This window comes from Odocoileus virginianus, chromosome 14 (genome assembly GCF_023699985.2).
Source record: "Odocoileus virginianus isolate 20LAN1187 ecotype Illinois chromosome 14, Ovbor_1.2, whole genome shotgun sequence".
Taxonomy (NCBI): domain Eukaryota; kingdom Metazoa; phylum Chordata; class Mammalia; order Artiodactyla; family Cervidae; genus Odocoileus; species Odocoileus virginianus.
In genome coordinates, this window is record NC_069687.1 from 44,941,109 (window position 1) to 44,953,437 (window position 12,329).

General features: G+C 33.6%; 1 protein-coding gene across 1 annotated transcript in view; it reads left to right on the plus strand.

Moving 5' to 3' along the window:
* MTREX (Mtr4 exosome RNA helicase) overlaps positions 1 to 12,329 on the plus strand; it is a 92,376-nt gene that overhangs the window by 31,711 nt on the left and 48,336 nt on the right. The window contains exons 10-15 of the mRNA XM_020893134.2: positions 49 to 151; positions 1,184 to 1,315; positions 2,892 to 2,971; positions 4,988 to 5,098; positions 7,006 to 7,107; positions 9,257 to 9,382. Of these exons, the coding sequence (XP_020748793.2) occupies positions 49 to 151; positions 1,184 to 1,315; positions 2,892 to 2,971; positions 4,988 to 5,098; positions 7,006 to 7,107; positions 9,257 to 9,382 (654 nt within the window). The remainder of the gene's footprint in view (positions 1 to 48; positions 152 to 1,183; positions 1,316 to 2,891; positions 2,972 to 4,987; positions 5,099 to 7,005; positions 7,108 to 9,256; positions 9,383 to 12,329) is intronic.

The window sequence follows — 12,329 nt, forward strand, 5'->3', positions numbered from 1 at the left end:
ATGATTAAGTATTAGTTAAGTTATATAGAAAAATATTTGTGATGCTAGGGTGACTTCAGAGAAGATAATTTTAATACTGCAATGCAAGTACTTCGAGATGCTGGTGATTTGGCAAAAGGAGATCAGAAGGGGCGAAAAGGAGGAACAAAAGGTAACTTGGAACTTTGTTTTTGAGAATTTTAGATGGAAATTGTATTTTCAAATTACGTTTTTTAAAAAAAATTTCCCCCCCCCTGAAAGCTATGTAGACATCTAGATAGTATGTGATAAAATTGAATGAATAAAAATTTATGTCTTTTTTCTACATGGCATTTGTTGAGAGAGTTCATTATACAATTGACCTGTTAAAGTATGCAATTCAGTGGTTATTAGTATAGTCACAGAATTATGCTGCTGTCACCACAGTCAACTATTGAAATACAATTCACATACTATTGAAGTCACCATTTTTTAAGGGTGCAATTAAGTGGGTTTTAGTATAGTCACAAAGTTGTGCAACTACTTTGTAATTCTAGAACATTTTCATTAACTCAGAAAGAAGCCCCATACTCATTCATGGTCATTCTTTATTTTCTCCCAACCTCTTCTCTACCCCTCAACCTTGGGTAATCACTAATCTAGTTTCTATTTCTGTTTTCCTCTTGTAGACATTTCATATAAATGGAATCATGATATTTGTGGTCTTTTGCATCTGACTTCCTTCAGTTAGCTTTTTTTTTTTCCAGGTTTATCCATGTTATTGCATATATCAATACATCATTCGTTTTTATCGTCAAATAATTTTCCATTTTATGATTTTATGACAAATATCCAAATTTTTGGTGCATTCAAAAATTAGACTTTCTTTTTGTTGTTGAATAGTAAGGATTCTTTATATATTCTGGATACTAGACCTTTATCAGATATCTGATTTGTAAATATTTTCTCCCATTCTGTAAGTTAAGGGTATCTTTATTGCTGGTGTATATTGAAGTACAAAATTTTAAATTTTGATCAAATCTGGTTATCTGATTTTTTTTCTTTTGTTGCTTGTGCTTTTGCTGTCATATTTTAAGAATGCTTTGCCTTACCCAACATCATGAAGATTTACTCCTACATATATATAAGTTTTGTAGTTTTACAATTAAGTCTGTGGTCCATTTTGAGTTAATTTTTCATTATAGTTTATGTACTTTTTTTGCAGGTCCATCAAACGTATTCAAAATTGTGAAGATGATTATGGAAAGAAATTTTCAACCTGTAATTATTTTCAGTTTTAGTAAGAAAGATTGTGAAGCTTATGCACTTCAAATGACCAAATTAGATTTCAACACAGGTACTGTATAATTTCAGTATTGCTTTAATGCCATATGGAAGTGTATATAAATATATTTCTGGTAAGACAGCAATTGTGTATTGCTAAGGTTTACAGTTCACCTTAGAGTTACAGCAGTAATTCTATCACATTTGTAAAAGCTTTAAGGCTCGATTTACTATTTCTTTTCCTTTCTTCTGTCTTTTGTTGGAAGATAAGTATATATCTATATATAAAATATTTGTTCTACATGAAATCCAAAGAACCCTACTAAGAAGTATTAGACTCCTACCTTCTTATACTTTATTGCCATAGCTCTTTGGTTATTGTGGTTTTCTATATGATTACTTAAGGTTAGTCTCTTGGTCAGACTATCCTCTGTTATGTTTCATTCTTCTGGAAATCCAAACTAGGAAAACCTGCCCCTATACCAGCTGTGGCAAAATTTTTGAAAAAAGTAGAAAAACTTGTAGCAAATCAACTTATTATTCCCACATATTAACTGTAAATGTAACTACTGAAACATCACACAGCTGGATAGTAGTATATCCTAGGCAAAAATTTGTGCATGCTGAATACCAACCCAGTTGTCATTTACTTCAGGCTTTTATATATCTAATCCTATACAGTGAGAAGTAAATAATATTTTCAGTCATCCAAAATCAGATTTACGTTTTCTTGTTTTCTCTAACAAAGGCATAGAACTAATCCCATGTATTTTTAAACACTGGCTGCACTGGATCTTCTTTCCTGCACATGGACTTTTCTCTAGTTGTAGTGAGCAGGGGCTACTCTGTAGTTGGAGTGTGCAGGCTTCTCACTGCAGTTGCTCCTCTTGCTGTGGGTCACGGGCTCCAGGCATTCGAGCTTCAGTAGTTGGGACGCACAGGCTTAGTTGCTCCACAGCACGTTGGCTCTTAGTTCACTGAGTGGATTCTTAACCACTGGACCACTAGGGGAGTCCCAATCCCATGCATTTTAAAGCTAATTTTTACTTATCCATGGGTAAAAATAACATGGCAGATAACCCATATGCCCACCTAAAGCCAATATTTTTCTCTTTTTTACTGAGTCAGTTGCTCTACTTAGAAATGTTTTCTTATCACTACCAGTTTTGCATGTGCTTAATGTTGCAGGGTTTTGTATTGATTAAGTCAACAAATATTTTTTGGCTGTTAACTTAATAGTCACTGTAGAGAAGGCAGTATAAATGGTTAAGAGTATAGGTTTTGAAATTGTTGATCTAACAGTTAATATCAATGCTCATTATTTGCTGTATGTCTCACTTTCCTCAATAGTGAGTAATAATAATCCCCATGTCCTGCAATTTTTTCACTTAAATATTGCATGTAGATAGCTAGTGTAGTTATTGTTACTGCTTTTATAAGAAAGCACTTTTATTCGTGGACTAGCTGCTAGATCTGGTTTTAAAGGCAGTGAATTTTATTTAATTATGTGGTAAATTTGATGTGCTTTCCCTTCTGTCTTAAATCCTGAGTCATTACTTTTACTCTTCTTGACTCTGTTCTTTGCAATGTGTGAAATTTGGTATCACCAACTCACTTAGATATTTATATACCCTTGAATTCTCTCCTAGATGAAGAAAAGAAGATGGTTGAAGAAGTTTTCAGTAATGCAATTGACTGCTTGTCTGATGAAGACAAAAAGCTCCCTCAGGTGTGTTTAATGTCATTACGTAGAGTGTGGCTATTAACAGATGGTATATATTCACTTTGTATTTCGTGGTTTTGTTACTATATTATATATTGCACTGATTGCACACTGCAGTAAATATGTTGCATTGTGCACTGAAATGATACCTTAATTTTTGTTTTGAACTTCTAAAAAGGTGACAGAAGGAAAGATTTGCTGCCTTGAAGGAACTTTTCTCTGAAAGCTAGCATGATCTGGAAATTATTGCTTCTGTTCCTAATACTACAAAATTTTTAAATGCTAATTTTAAGTCAGTCAGTTTCTTAATTCATAAGGCTAGTAGACACAATAAAGTACACCTAATGAAAATCATGTTTAGTGAAAAATTTGATTTCTGCTTTTCTTTAATTAATTAAAGTGGTTTTTTCTTTTGCCTGTAAGAATTGCCTTAGGAGTTCTAAAATATACTCATGCCTCGTTGCCACTCCAGAGTTTCTGATTTAATTATCTTGTGTGCCCTGATTATTAGAATCTTTCAGAAACTCTTATTCTAATGTGCATCCAATCCTGAGAACTAATTTTTTAGTCTCTCCTAATACTGTGTGAAAGTTTTGTTTTGTGAAAAGAAAAATTGGAAGGTCATACTCTGCCTCCAAATGATTACTTTGATTTTTGTGGTCTTTACGTTAAGACTGCATTGCATGTTTCTTGGTATTTAAAATAGCATTTAACTTACAAAATCTTACTGTGATTTTTCTTTCCAACTGAGTTAATAGTATCTAAGGGCTGAGCCATGTCTTTATCCTTGTCATTCTAGCACACTTCTTTTTTTGGTTTTATTTGGAGAGAAGCGCCCCTTTGGATTTATTATTAGTTAGAAATATAGAATATTGATGGCAGAGACCTCTTTGAAGTGTGTTGTCTGTTTCCTTGGGAAGGACTGCATGACAAGTAATGCCTTTCTGGAGTGGCCAACAGTCCTTGTCTGAAAAGGGCTTGGGTATCTTGAGGCACATGTGTGTGCCACCTCAGCCTTCACTGATGAGTCTCGCTAGCCCGTGAAGTCTGTGCTAATAAGAAAATTTAATAGCATTTAATAGTGTTAATAAGGTAGACCTCTTGAGTAAATTTATTTGTTTAAAGATAAAGTACTGGTGCTAGTGGTAAAGAGCCTGCCTGCCAATGCAGGAGACATAAGAGATGTGGGTTTGATCCCTGGGTCGGGAAGATCCCTCAGGAGGAGAGCATGGCAACCCACTCCAGTATTCTTGGCTAGAAAATCCCATGGACAGAGGAGCCTGGCAGGTTACAGTCCATGGGGTCTCAGAGTCAGCTACGACTGAGGTGGCTTAACAATACACATACAGGCAGGAGGAGCCCCTAGAGAAGGAAGTAGCAACCCGTTCCAGTATTCTTGCCTAGAAAATCTCATGGACAGAGGAGCCTGGCGGGTTATAGTCCATGGGGTCGCAAAGAGTTGGATACAACTGAAGCAGCTTAACAATACATGCACAGTCAGGAGGAGCCCCTTGAAAATGGCAACCCACTCAAGTATTCTTGCCTGAAAAATCCCATGGACGGTGAAGCCTGGTGGACTGCAGTCCATGTGGTTGTGAAAGAGTTGGACTAACAATCAAATATTTATACTAAATATGCTTTATGGTTATTTCTTCCCTTTTGGTTTGAGTTGGCCAGTATATTTTGTTTATTTTGCACAGATGCAAACTTTGGCATTTAATAACCATTAATTTTTTTGGAGGAGATGAAGTGATGCTGGAAAATTTGAATGAGGAAGCAAAACATTTATAAAGTTTATTTAAAACATATTCATGTTAAAGCTGTGAGAGAATTACATTGTATTTTGTATTTAATAATCTGAAAATATGGGTTTGGTTTTTGCTTTTTTCTGAAGAAGTTGTATAATGTTTCTTTTAACAGGATTCTTTCTTGGTTACTTACTTTCCTTTGCTTGGTTAGTTTCACATTTGAAAAGTTCTTTTCCTCACATCTTTTAAAAAATATAATTTAATCCAATTGTAGGTTGAAAATGTACTTCCTCTCTTGAAACGGGGGATTGGTATTCACCATGGTGGTTTACTTCCTATTTTGAAAGAAACTATAGAAATTCTCTTTTCTGAAGGATTAATAAAGGTATGATTTTATTTTTATTTATTATGCCCTAAAATTGTGTTTTGTGGGCAATTGAAAGTTAACCAAGAACACTGTTCATAGGCAACTTTGTTTTTTTAATTGTTGTTGTATTTAAGTAAGTTGAATGGAATGACTTGGGTGATGAACTTGATTTTTGTGTGCAGTATTATGCTTCATAAATTTTGGACTATATGTAGAAGTCATTTGTTTTATTTTCTAGTCTTGATTGATTTGGCTGCACTGGATCTTAGTTGCCACATGAAGGATCTTTGGCTGTGGCATGCAGGGTCTTTTAGTTGTAGCAAGTGAACTCTTGGTTGTGGCATGTTGGATCTAGAGTCTTAGCCACTGTACCTACCACCAGATAAGTCCCTCTTTTCCTAGTTTTAAAGTAAGAAATGGTATCATTACTGAATACAGTGTAGAATTTTCCAGGTGTTGTTTAATTATCACACCTAGAGTTGATTCTGTAAGTGAACTCCTTTCTCTGTACAGGTTAAAAAGACTCGTTTAGAGAAAACAAGGAGAATTGCTGGTTAGACTTCTGAAAAAACTATTTAGGATGTTCTCATTTAAACTGAAGAGAGTCTAATTTAATTTTTAGTATTATGTCAATACCTGTACCCAGTAACAGACTATTGAAAATGGAAAACAACTCCAAAATGTTGTCATAAACCTTTATATGACTCAAATTATTTTATGTTTAAAGCTCAAATTAGAGATTTTTCATGAGAACTTTAGTACTAAATAGGATATTTAAAAGAAATTTACTCACCCTAAAAGGACCATACTTGAAGTATTTTAGATAAAAACTTGGTCACTGTTTATACCTGGGTCCTGATAAGGCCCTGTTGATGTTCTTACATAGATTGCATATTTTGTTTAGGTCCATTTTAAAGAATCTTTTAAGTATAGTGTAGAAGTCAAATACAGTAACTGTACATAAAGTAAAACATTAAAGACCCACATTGCCCTTCACTTCCCAGAAATATCTACTAGTATACATACAAATAATACTTGATTTAGTTTTTAAACAAAAGTGATTGTATTACCTATATTATTCAATTTTGTCATATGCATTGCTCTTCATTCTTTTTAACAATTGAATAGTATTCTTTTGAGTTGATGACATAGTTTTTTTTATCTCATTACCTGTTGATGACAATTTAGATTATTTAATAGTACTTCAGTGACTTAATTTGTATACATACCTTAATTTCTACACATACATTTGTGTGCTTCTTGTTGGTAAAGTCTTAAATGTGAACTAAAGGTGCCGCCGATTTTGAAAGGTGCCGCCGATTTTGAAAGGTGTCTCTAAAACCACTGAATCAAGGAAGAAGCCAGGAAATCTTAATAAAAACCACTGAATCAAGGAAGAAGCCAGGAAATCTTAATATGTTTGGAAAAATATTCTACAGCCTAATAATGCCTTGTCCATTAGGCCGTTAATAGTCTTTCCAAGTTACCACCTCTAGAATTAAAGAAAGGCTGTTTTCCCTGAATTAAAAATTTGGGGGGGGTATAAGGGACATTGAATATAATATAAATTTATAATAATTTATATAATTTTATGTACATTTAATAATTTGAGTATAAAATACAGAAATATACCTGGAGTAGCATGTCTTATTTTTGTAGAGTTTCATTAGCAACTAATGGAGAAGGAAATGGCAACCCACTCCAATATTCTTGCCTGGAGAATTTCATGGACAGATAAGCCTGGTGGGCTACAGTCTGTGGAGCTGCAAAGAGTTGGACACAGCTGAGCAACTAACACACACACACACACACACACACACACAAGCAACTAATTTTAAAAATTAATGATTTATTTATACTTGAATATGAGACTAGTTTTTCAGTTTAAAATATATATTTAATTTTATAATTATTCATTCATTTAGGCCTTATTTGCCACTGAGACTTTTGCTATGGGGATTAACATGCCAGCTAGAACTGTTTTATTTACAAACGCCCGAAAATTTGATGGGAAGGATTTTCGATGGGTAAGTAAAATAATTCATATATTGAAGTAACTTGAAGCTTCAATCTTTAATCACCTAAGATGATTTTGGCTCACATAGTCTTTGAGATTTTCAGTTCTAAATACTTAAAGAACTTGTATGTGAGCTAATAAGTTCATTAAGTTTTAAGACTCATTCTATCACTGTTTTTTAGTCAAAAATTACTTTTGCTGAAAGAGTTGGTGATAAGTGTGCAAACGAACCATGACTGCTGCAATGCATTTTAAATATATCTAGACTTTTTATTTTTTAAAGTGTTACTTTAACACCTCTGCTTTGGTGGCTACAATTGTAGCTCACTGTTTTACTCTTCAGATTTAAAATGGAGATTTTTAATAGGTTTGCACATATGTCTTTTCTAAAGCAAAAGTTGGGATCATGAGTGAAATGATGAATCAGAGTAAAAATAAATCCTTAATCCAGAGGCAAGTAACCCCTTCTTACTAAACTATGGGCCTAGAACTATGGTAAGTGTTGAGGACGTTAAATTTAACACAAAACCAAACCAGTTTCTACTGTGAAGTGACTTAGTGCAGGTGGAAGTTATTTTATGGACCCTGAGAAGTACCTCCAGGAAGAATAAAACACAAGAAAAAAGTCACTTATTAAGGGGTCATGAAAGACTTCATAAAGAAAGCAATTCTAAAACTAAGCAACAAACAGCGGATGGGTATTTACCAGGCAGTCTGCAGCATCAGAAGAGTGAAAAGCAGGTGGAGGAAGAGAGATTTCTAGTTTTGAGTATTTGGTGCAAACCAAAAATTCATATAATGTGGCATTTGGAGTAAATTATTAGCTATTCCTTTTGTTCTTAATGATTTTTTTCTGCTTGAAGAAATATCTGGCAGTAGTTACTAATCACCAATATACTGAAAAATCTCATGGTAGAATTCTAAAGGCAAAGCATTTTTCTTGATTTGTTTTGAATGTGTTGGATGCTAAGCAAGAGAAATATAAGTATATGGAGTCAATACCATTTCTTTTTGAAAATTTTTACATAACATTCAAAAACTTTATGTAACTTGTGACTTTTTAAATAGAAAGAAGACTTAATTCATGTAGATTACAATTTTTAATGGTAAAGTGGATAAAGTCTTCCATGTTTTATATTTTAATTTAATGTAAATTTTTAAATTCTTTATAATTTATCAGTTTAAAAGTAGTTAGTTCTTTGAATAAAATTAATGCTACAAGAAAATAAATAAGTCTTTTTGTTACTTTACATACTCCTTGGCCTCCAGTGGACCCCTGACAGGGATATGGAGTCATGAGGGTAGTTGAATTTTAAAAAGGCACCTTTTCTTGATAATTAAGGAACATAATTATGAAATCTAAAGAGCATAATTTTAGATTATGTCAAAATGTAATGCCCTTGAGCTCTGTTGAGATTTATCAGACTGCCATTTTGAAATGTTCTTTTCTAATCTTCAGGGTTGGTCCCAGGTTGTTAGGTTTGTTTTTAATGCTATCAGTAATATGCCTTCAAGTAGCATAGTAGTTTATAACCCTTCCTGAGTCAAACATTTTTTGAAAGCCAGGAAATGCTGAACCCTTTCCACAGGAGAAGAGTATGTGCGCTTACAGATAAAACTTTACCCAGTGTTCAGTTTGTTCAGTTTTACCCTGAAAGACTGTGTGTGGGATACTTCTAACCTTTTTCCCTTAGGTGGTTCTTAATGATGAAGGGACTTTTCTGGACACCAGGGATATACACTGAGAAAATAGAAATTGTGCTTTATGTGTGTGTTAATTTTTGTATTAATACTGTTTGGAAATTAAGAAAACTTATGATCAAGTCAGAGTTGATATTTAGTAGATTTTGGGTCATTGTTTGCTTTCTTAAACTTTCCTATTTTCCAGAATATCTAGCTTAAAGATATTTTTTGCACCAGTTAATTAGCCAATATTTCCCTATAGCCATTTGATCATTATGGAGCTAAAATTTTGCAACATCATTCTTAAGTATTGCTTTTTTTTCTTTTTATATAAATCTTTCCTAAAAGTTCATGTTTTTAATCTTGTTTCCTTTCTTCAAATGGATAGCTTGTGCTTGTGTATTTCATGATAAGAAAAATCTTAAGAATATGTTTTTTACCAGATTTTCTCCTAAACTTTGATTATGTTCGTTCAGATTTCCTCTGGTGAATATATTCAGATGTCTGGTCGTGCTGGAAGGAGGGGAATGGATGATAGAGGAATTGTAATTCTTATGGTAGATGAAAAGATGAGCCCAACGATTGGAAAACAACTTCTTAAGGTAACCAAGTTAAGCTTCTGTGCCATCACCAGGAATTTGAGAAACATACTTCATGACTACATCAAGATTAATTGCATCAGTTCAAATACTTTCTGAGTAGATGAGTTAATTTACTAAACTATCTGGGCTTAGAAGGTAGAGGAGGGTGCCTGCTCAAATTGCTGATTCTTTGTACCCTACTTTCTGTTCTAGTAGGAAAAGAGTAAGTCATGCAATGGAGGGGATGGAGGTCTGCAGAGAGGGCAGAAATGTTTATTTTGCCCTCCAAATATAAGATACCTCTATTTGCCCACTCCACTGCACAGATTGCTCCTCACCTATCAGAACAGGAAGTATTTTGCACAGTTAACCTTCTTCTATTTTTTGTAAGCCCAGATAGCTTAACAAATTAATTATATAATCTACCGTTCTAATTCATCCTATTGAGAGTGTGTAAATATCCCAATAATAAATTTAAATATATAGGCTTTATTTCAAATTAACTGGCTCATTTTGCTTGTTTAGTATTTGTGTTTTGGATTGTCTAAGATATTTGTTTTGTTTTGAAGAGCTTCTCAAGGAAGTTTGACCTGATTGCTTTCCTTTTCCTTTTCCATGTAGTAAAGAATTATTAAGCATATCCCTAGAGAATGCTGTCAATAAGATAACTTAATTAACTGCATTAAAAATATAAAATTAACTGCCAGCTGATTAGCTACTTAAAGCTTCAAAACATGTAAAGACATGCATAAGCCAGTATCTTAGGATTTGCCTGGAGAATTTGAGATAAGGTTGTGAGAAGCCTGGTATGCTGCAACAAAAATAGGTTAAGGTCTGTTTTTCTTTTTGTTTTTATATGAGTGAAGGGAAGGCTTATCTGTACATATTCATGGTGATCATATGGTATCTTATTTTCAGTTTTTTTTTTTTTTCATTTATTTTTATTAGTTGGAGGCTAATTACTTTACAATATTATAGTGGTTTTTGCCATAAATTGACATGAATCAGCCATGGATTTACATGTATTCCCCATCCCGATCCCCCCTCCCACCTCCCTCCCCATCCCATCCCTCTGGGTCTTCCCAGTGCACCAGCCCTGAGCACTTGTCTCATGCATCCAGCCTGGGCTGGTGATCTGTTTCACCCTTGATAGTATACTTGTTTCAATGCTGTTCTCTCTGAACATCCCACCCTCGCCTTCTCCCACTGAGTCTAAAAGTCTGTTCTGTACATCTGTGTCTCTTTTTCTGTTTTGCTTATAGGGTTATCGTTACCATCTTTTTAAATTCCATATATATACGTTAGTATACTGTATTGGTCTTTATCTTTCTGTCTTCACTCTGTAGATTAACACTTGGAAACCCATTTTTAGGATATATGTAACTAACTTTAGTTCTTTGTGTACAGAAAATGACCAAGACTGAAAATTTGTATTATTCTTTTCTTTAAGTTTTGTTGGCTATAATAAACACTAGTTTTCTTTCCTCGTATTTTGTGTATGAAAATAATTGAGTCAGGAGAAAGTATTTTAATGACAACTTCTTGGTTCCTTTAGTACAGATTTTTTTCATTCCACTTACTTGACAGCTCTAGATTTGTTACTCTGTAAGTGTAAAGTTCTGTTCTTTTTAATTTAATTAAAGGGAAGAGCTTAAATTTTATTGTGAAAAGGACACTTAGCATGAGATCCACTCTCTTCATAAACTATTATTTTGTAAAATTATGTTGTTATTGACTATTATGTAGCAAATCTCTAAAGGTTATTTATCTCACTTCACTGCAACTTGGTGCTCTTTAATCAGTAATTTTCCAATTACTCCCCCTGTCAGTCTCTGACAACTATCATTCTACTCTTTTGAGTCCATGAATTTGATTATTTTAGATACCTCATATAAATGGAAGTATGCAGGATTTATCTTTCCATGATAGGCTTATTTCATTTAGCATAATGTTCTTAGAGTTCATCTGTGTTGTTGCAAAATTTTCTTCCTTAAGTCTGAGTAGTATTCTGTTATGTGTATTTAATGACTGTATATATTTTACAGTCATCCTTGGTATTCTCAGGGGATTCGTTTCAAGGACCTCCCTTCCATACCAGTCTACCAAAATCCAGGGATGCTCATGTCTCTTATAAATGTCATAGTATTTGCATATACCCTGCATACATCCTTTTCTTTAAATCATCTCTAGGTTATAGTATGGAATACAGTGTTAATGCTATTTAAATAGCTGTAAATACAATGTAAATAGTTGTTGGTGCTGCATGGCACATTCAAGTTTTGCTTTTTGCAACTTTCTGCAAATTTTTTCCCAAGTATTTTCAATCCACAGTTGATTGAGTCCTCAGATAGGGAACCTGAGGATACTGAGAGCATGCTGTATAGCCATATTTTTTAGTATCCAAATTAGAATACTGTAACAGTGAAATGAGGGACTATTAATGATTATGCCAATATATCATGTATAAGTTGGGATTATCCTGGGGTCACTGGATACAGTGTTACAATGCTATGTTGAGTTTAATGTGATGGAGAATTCAGATAGGTGTATTCTGCAACAGCTGGAATATAAAAGAAGAGCTTGAGATTGGAAATAAGCTCTTATAATATTGAAGCATCAAATTTCTTAAAGGTAGTAAGAGTAGAAAAGAAAAAGAATAATAAAAGGTGGTCTGTTTGCAAAATTACAAAGTAGATGAAGTTGTCTCATTCCTCTTTCTCAAGAATGTGGTTTTCATATAATTCCACATTTCCCTTTGGCTCTATTTTCCAGGAAAGTGGATACAAATTAAGGTTTTTAGGGACTTACTAACCCCCTATGGTAAATGGCTCTTGATTTTTCAAGAATTAAGGAATATGATCATTTGAGACTGTTGAAAGTTCTACTCCTTGTCATAAAATCCTGTATGTGTTTGTTTATAATTCTGATGCAATAAGGCTGGCTTATGGATCGCAGTTTAAAAGTTCCT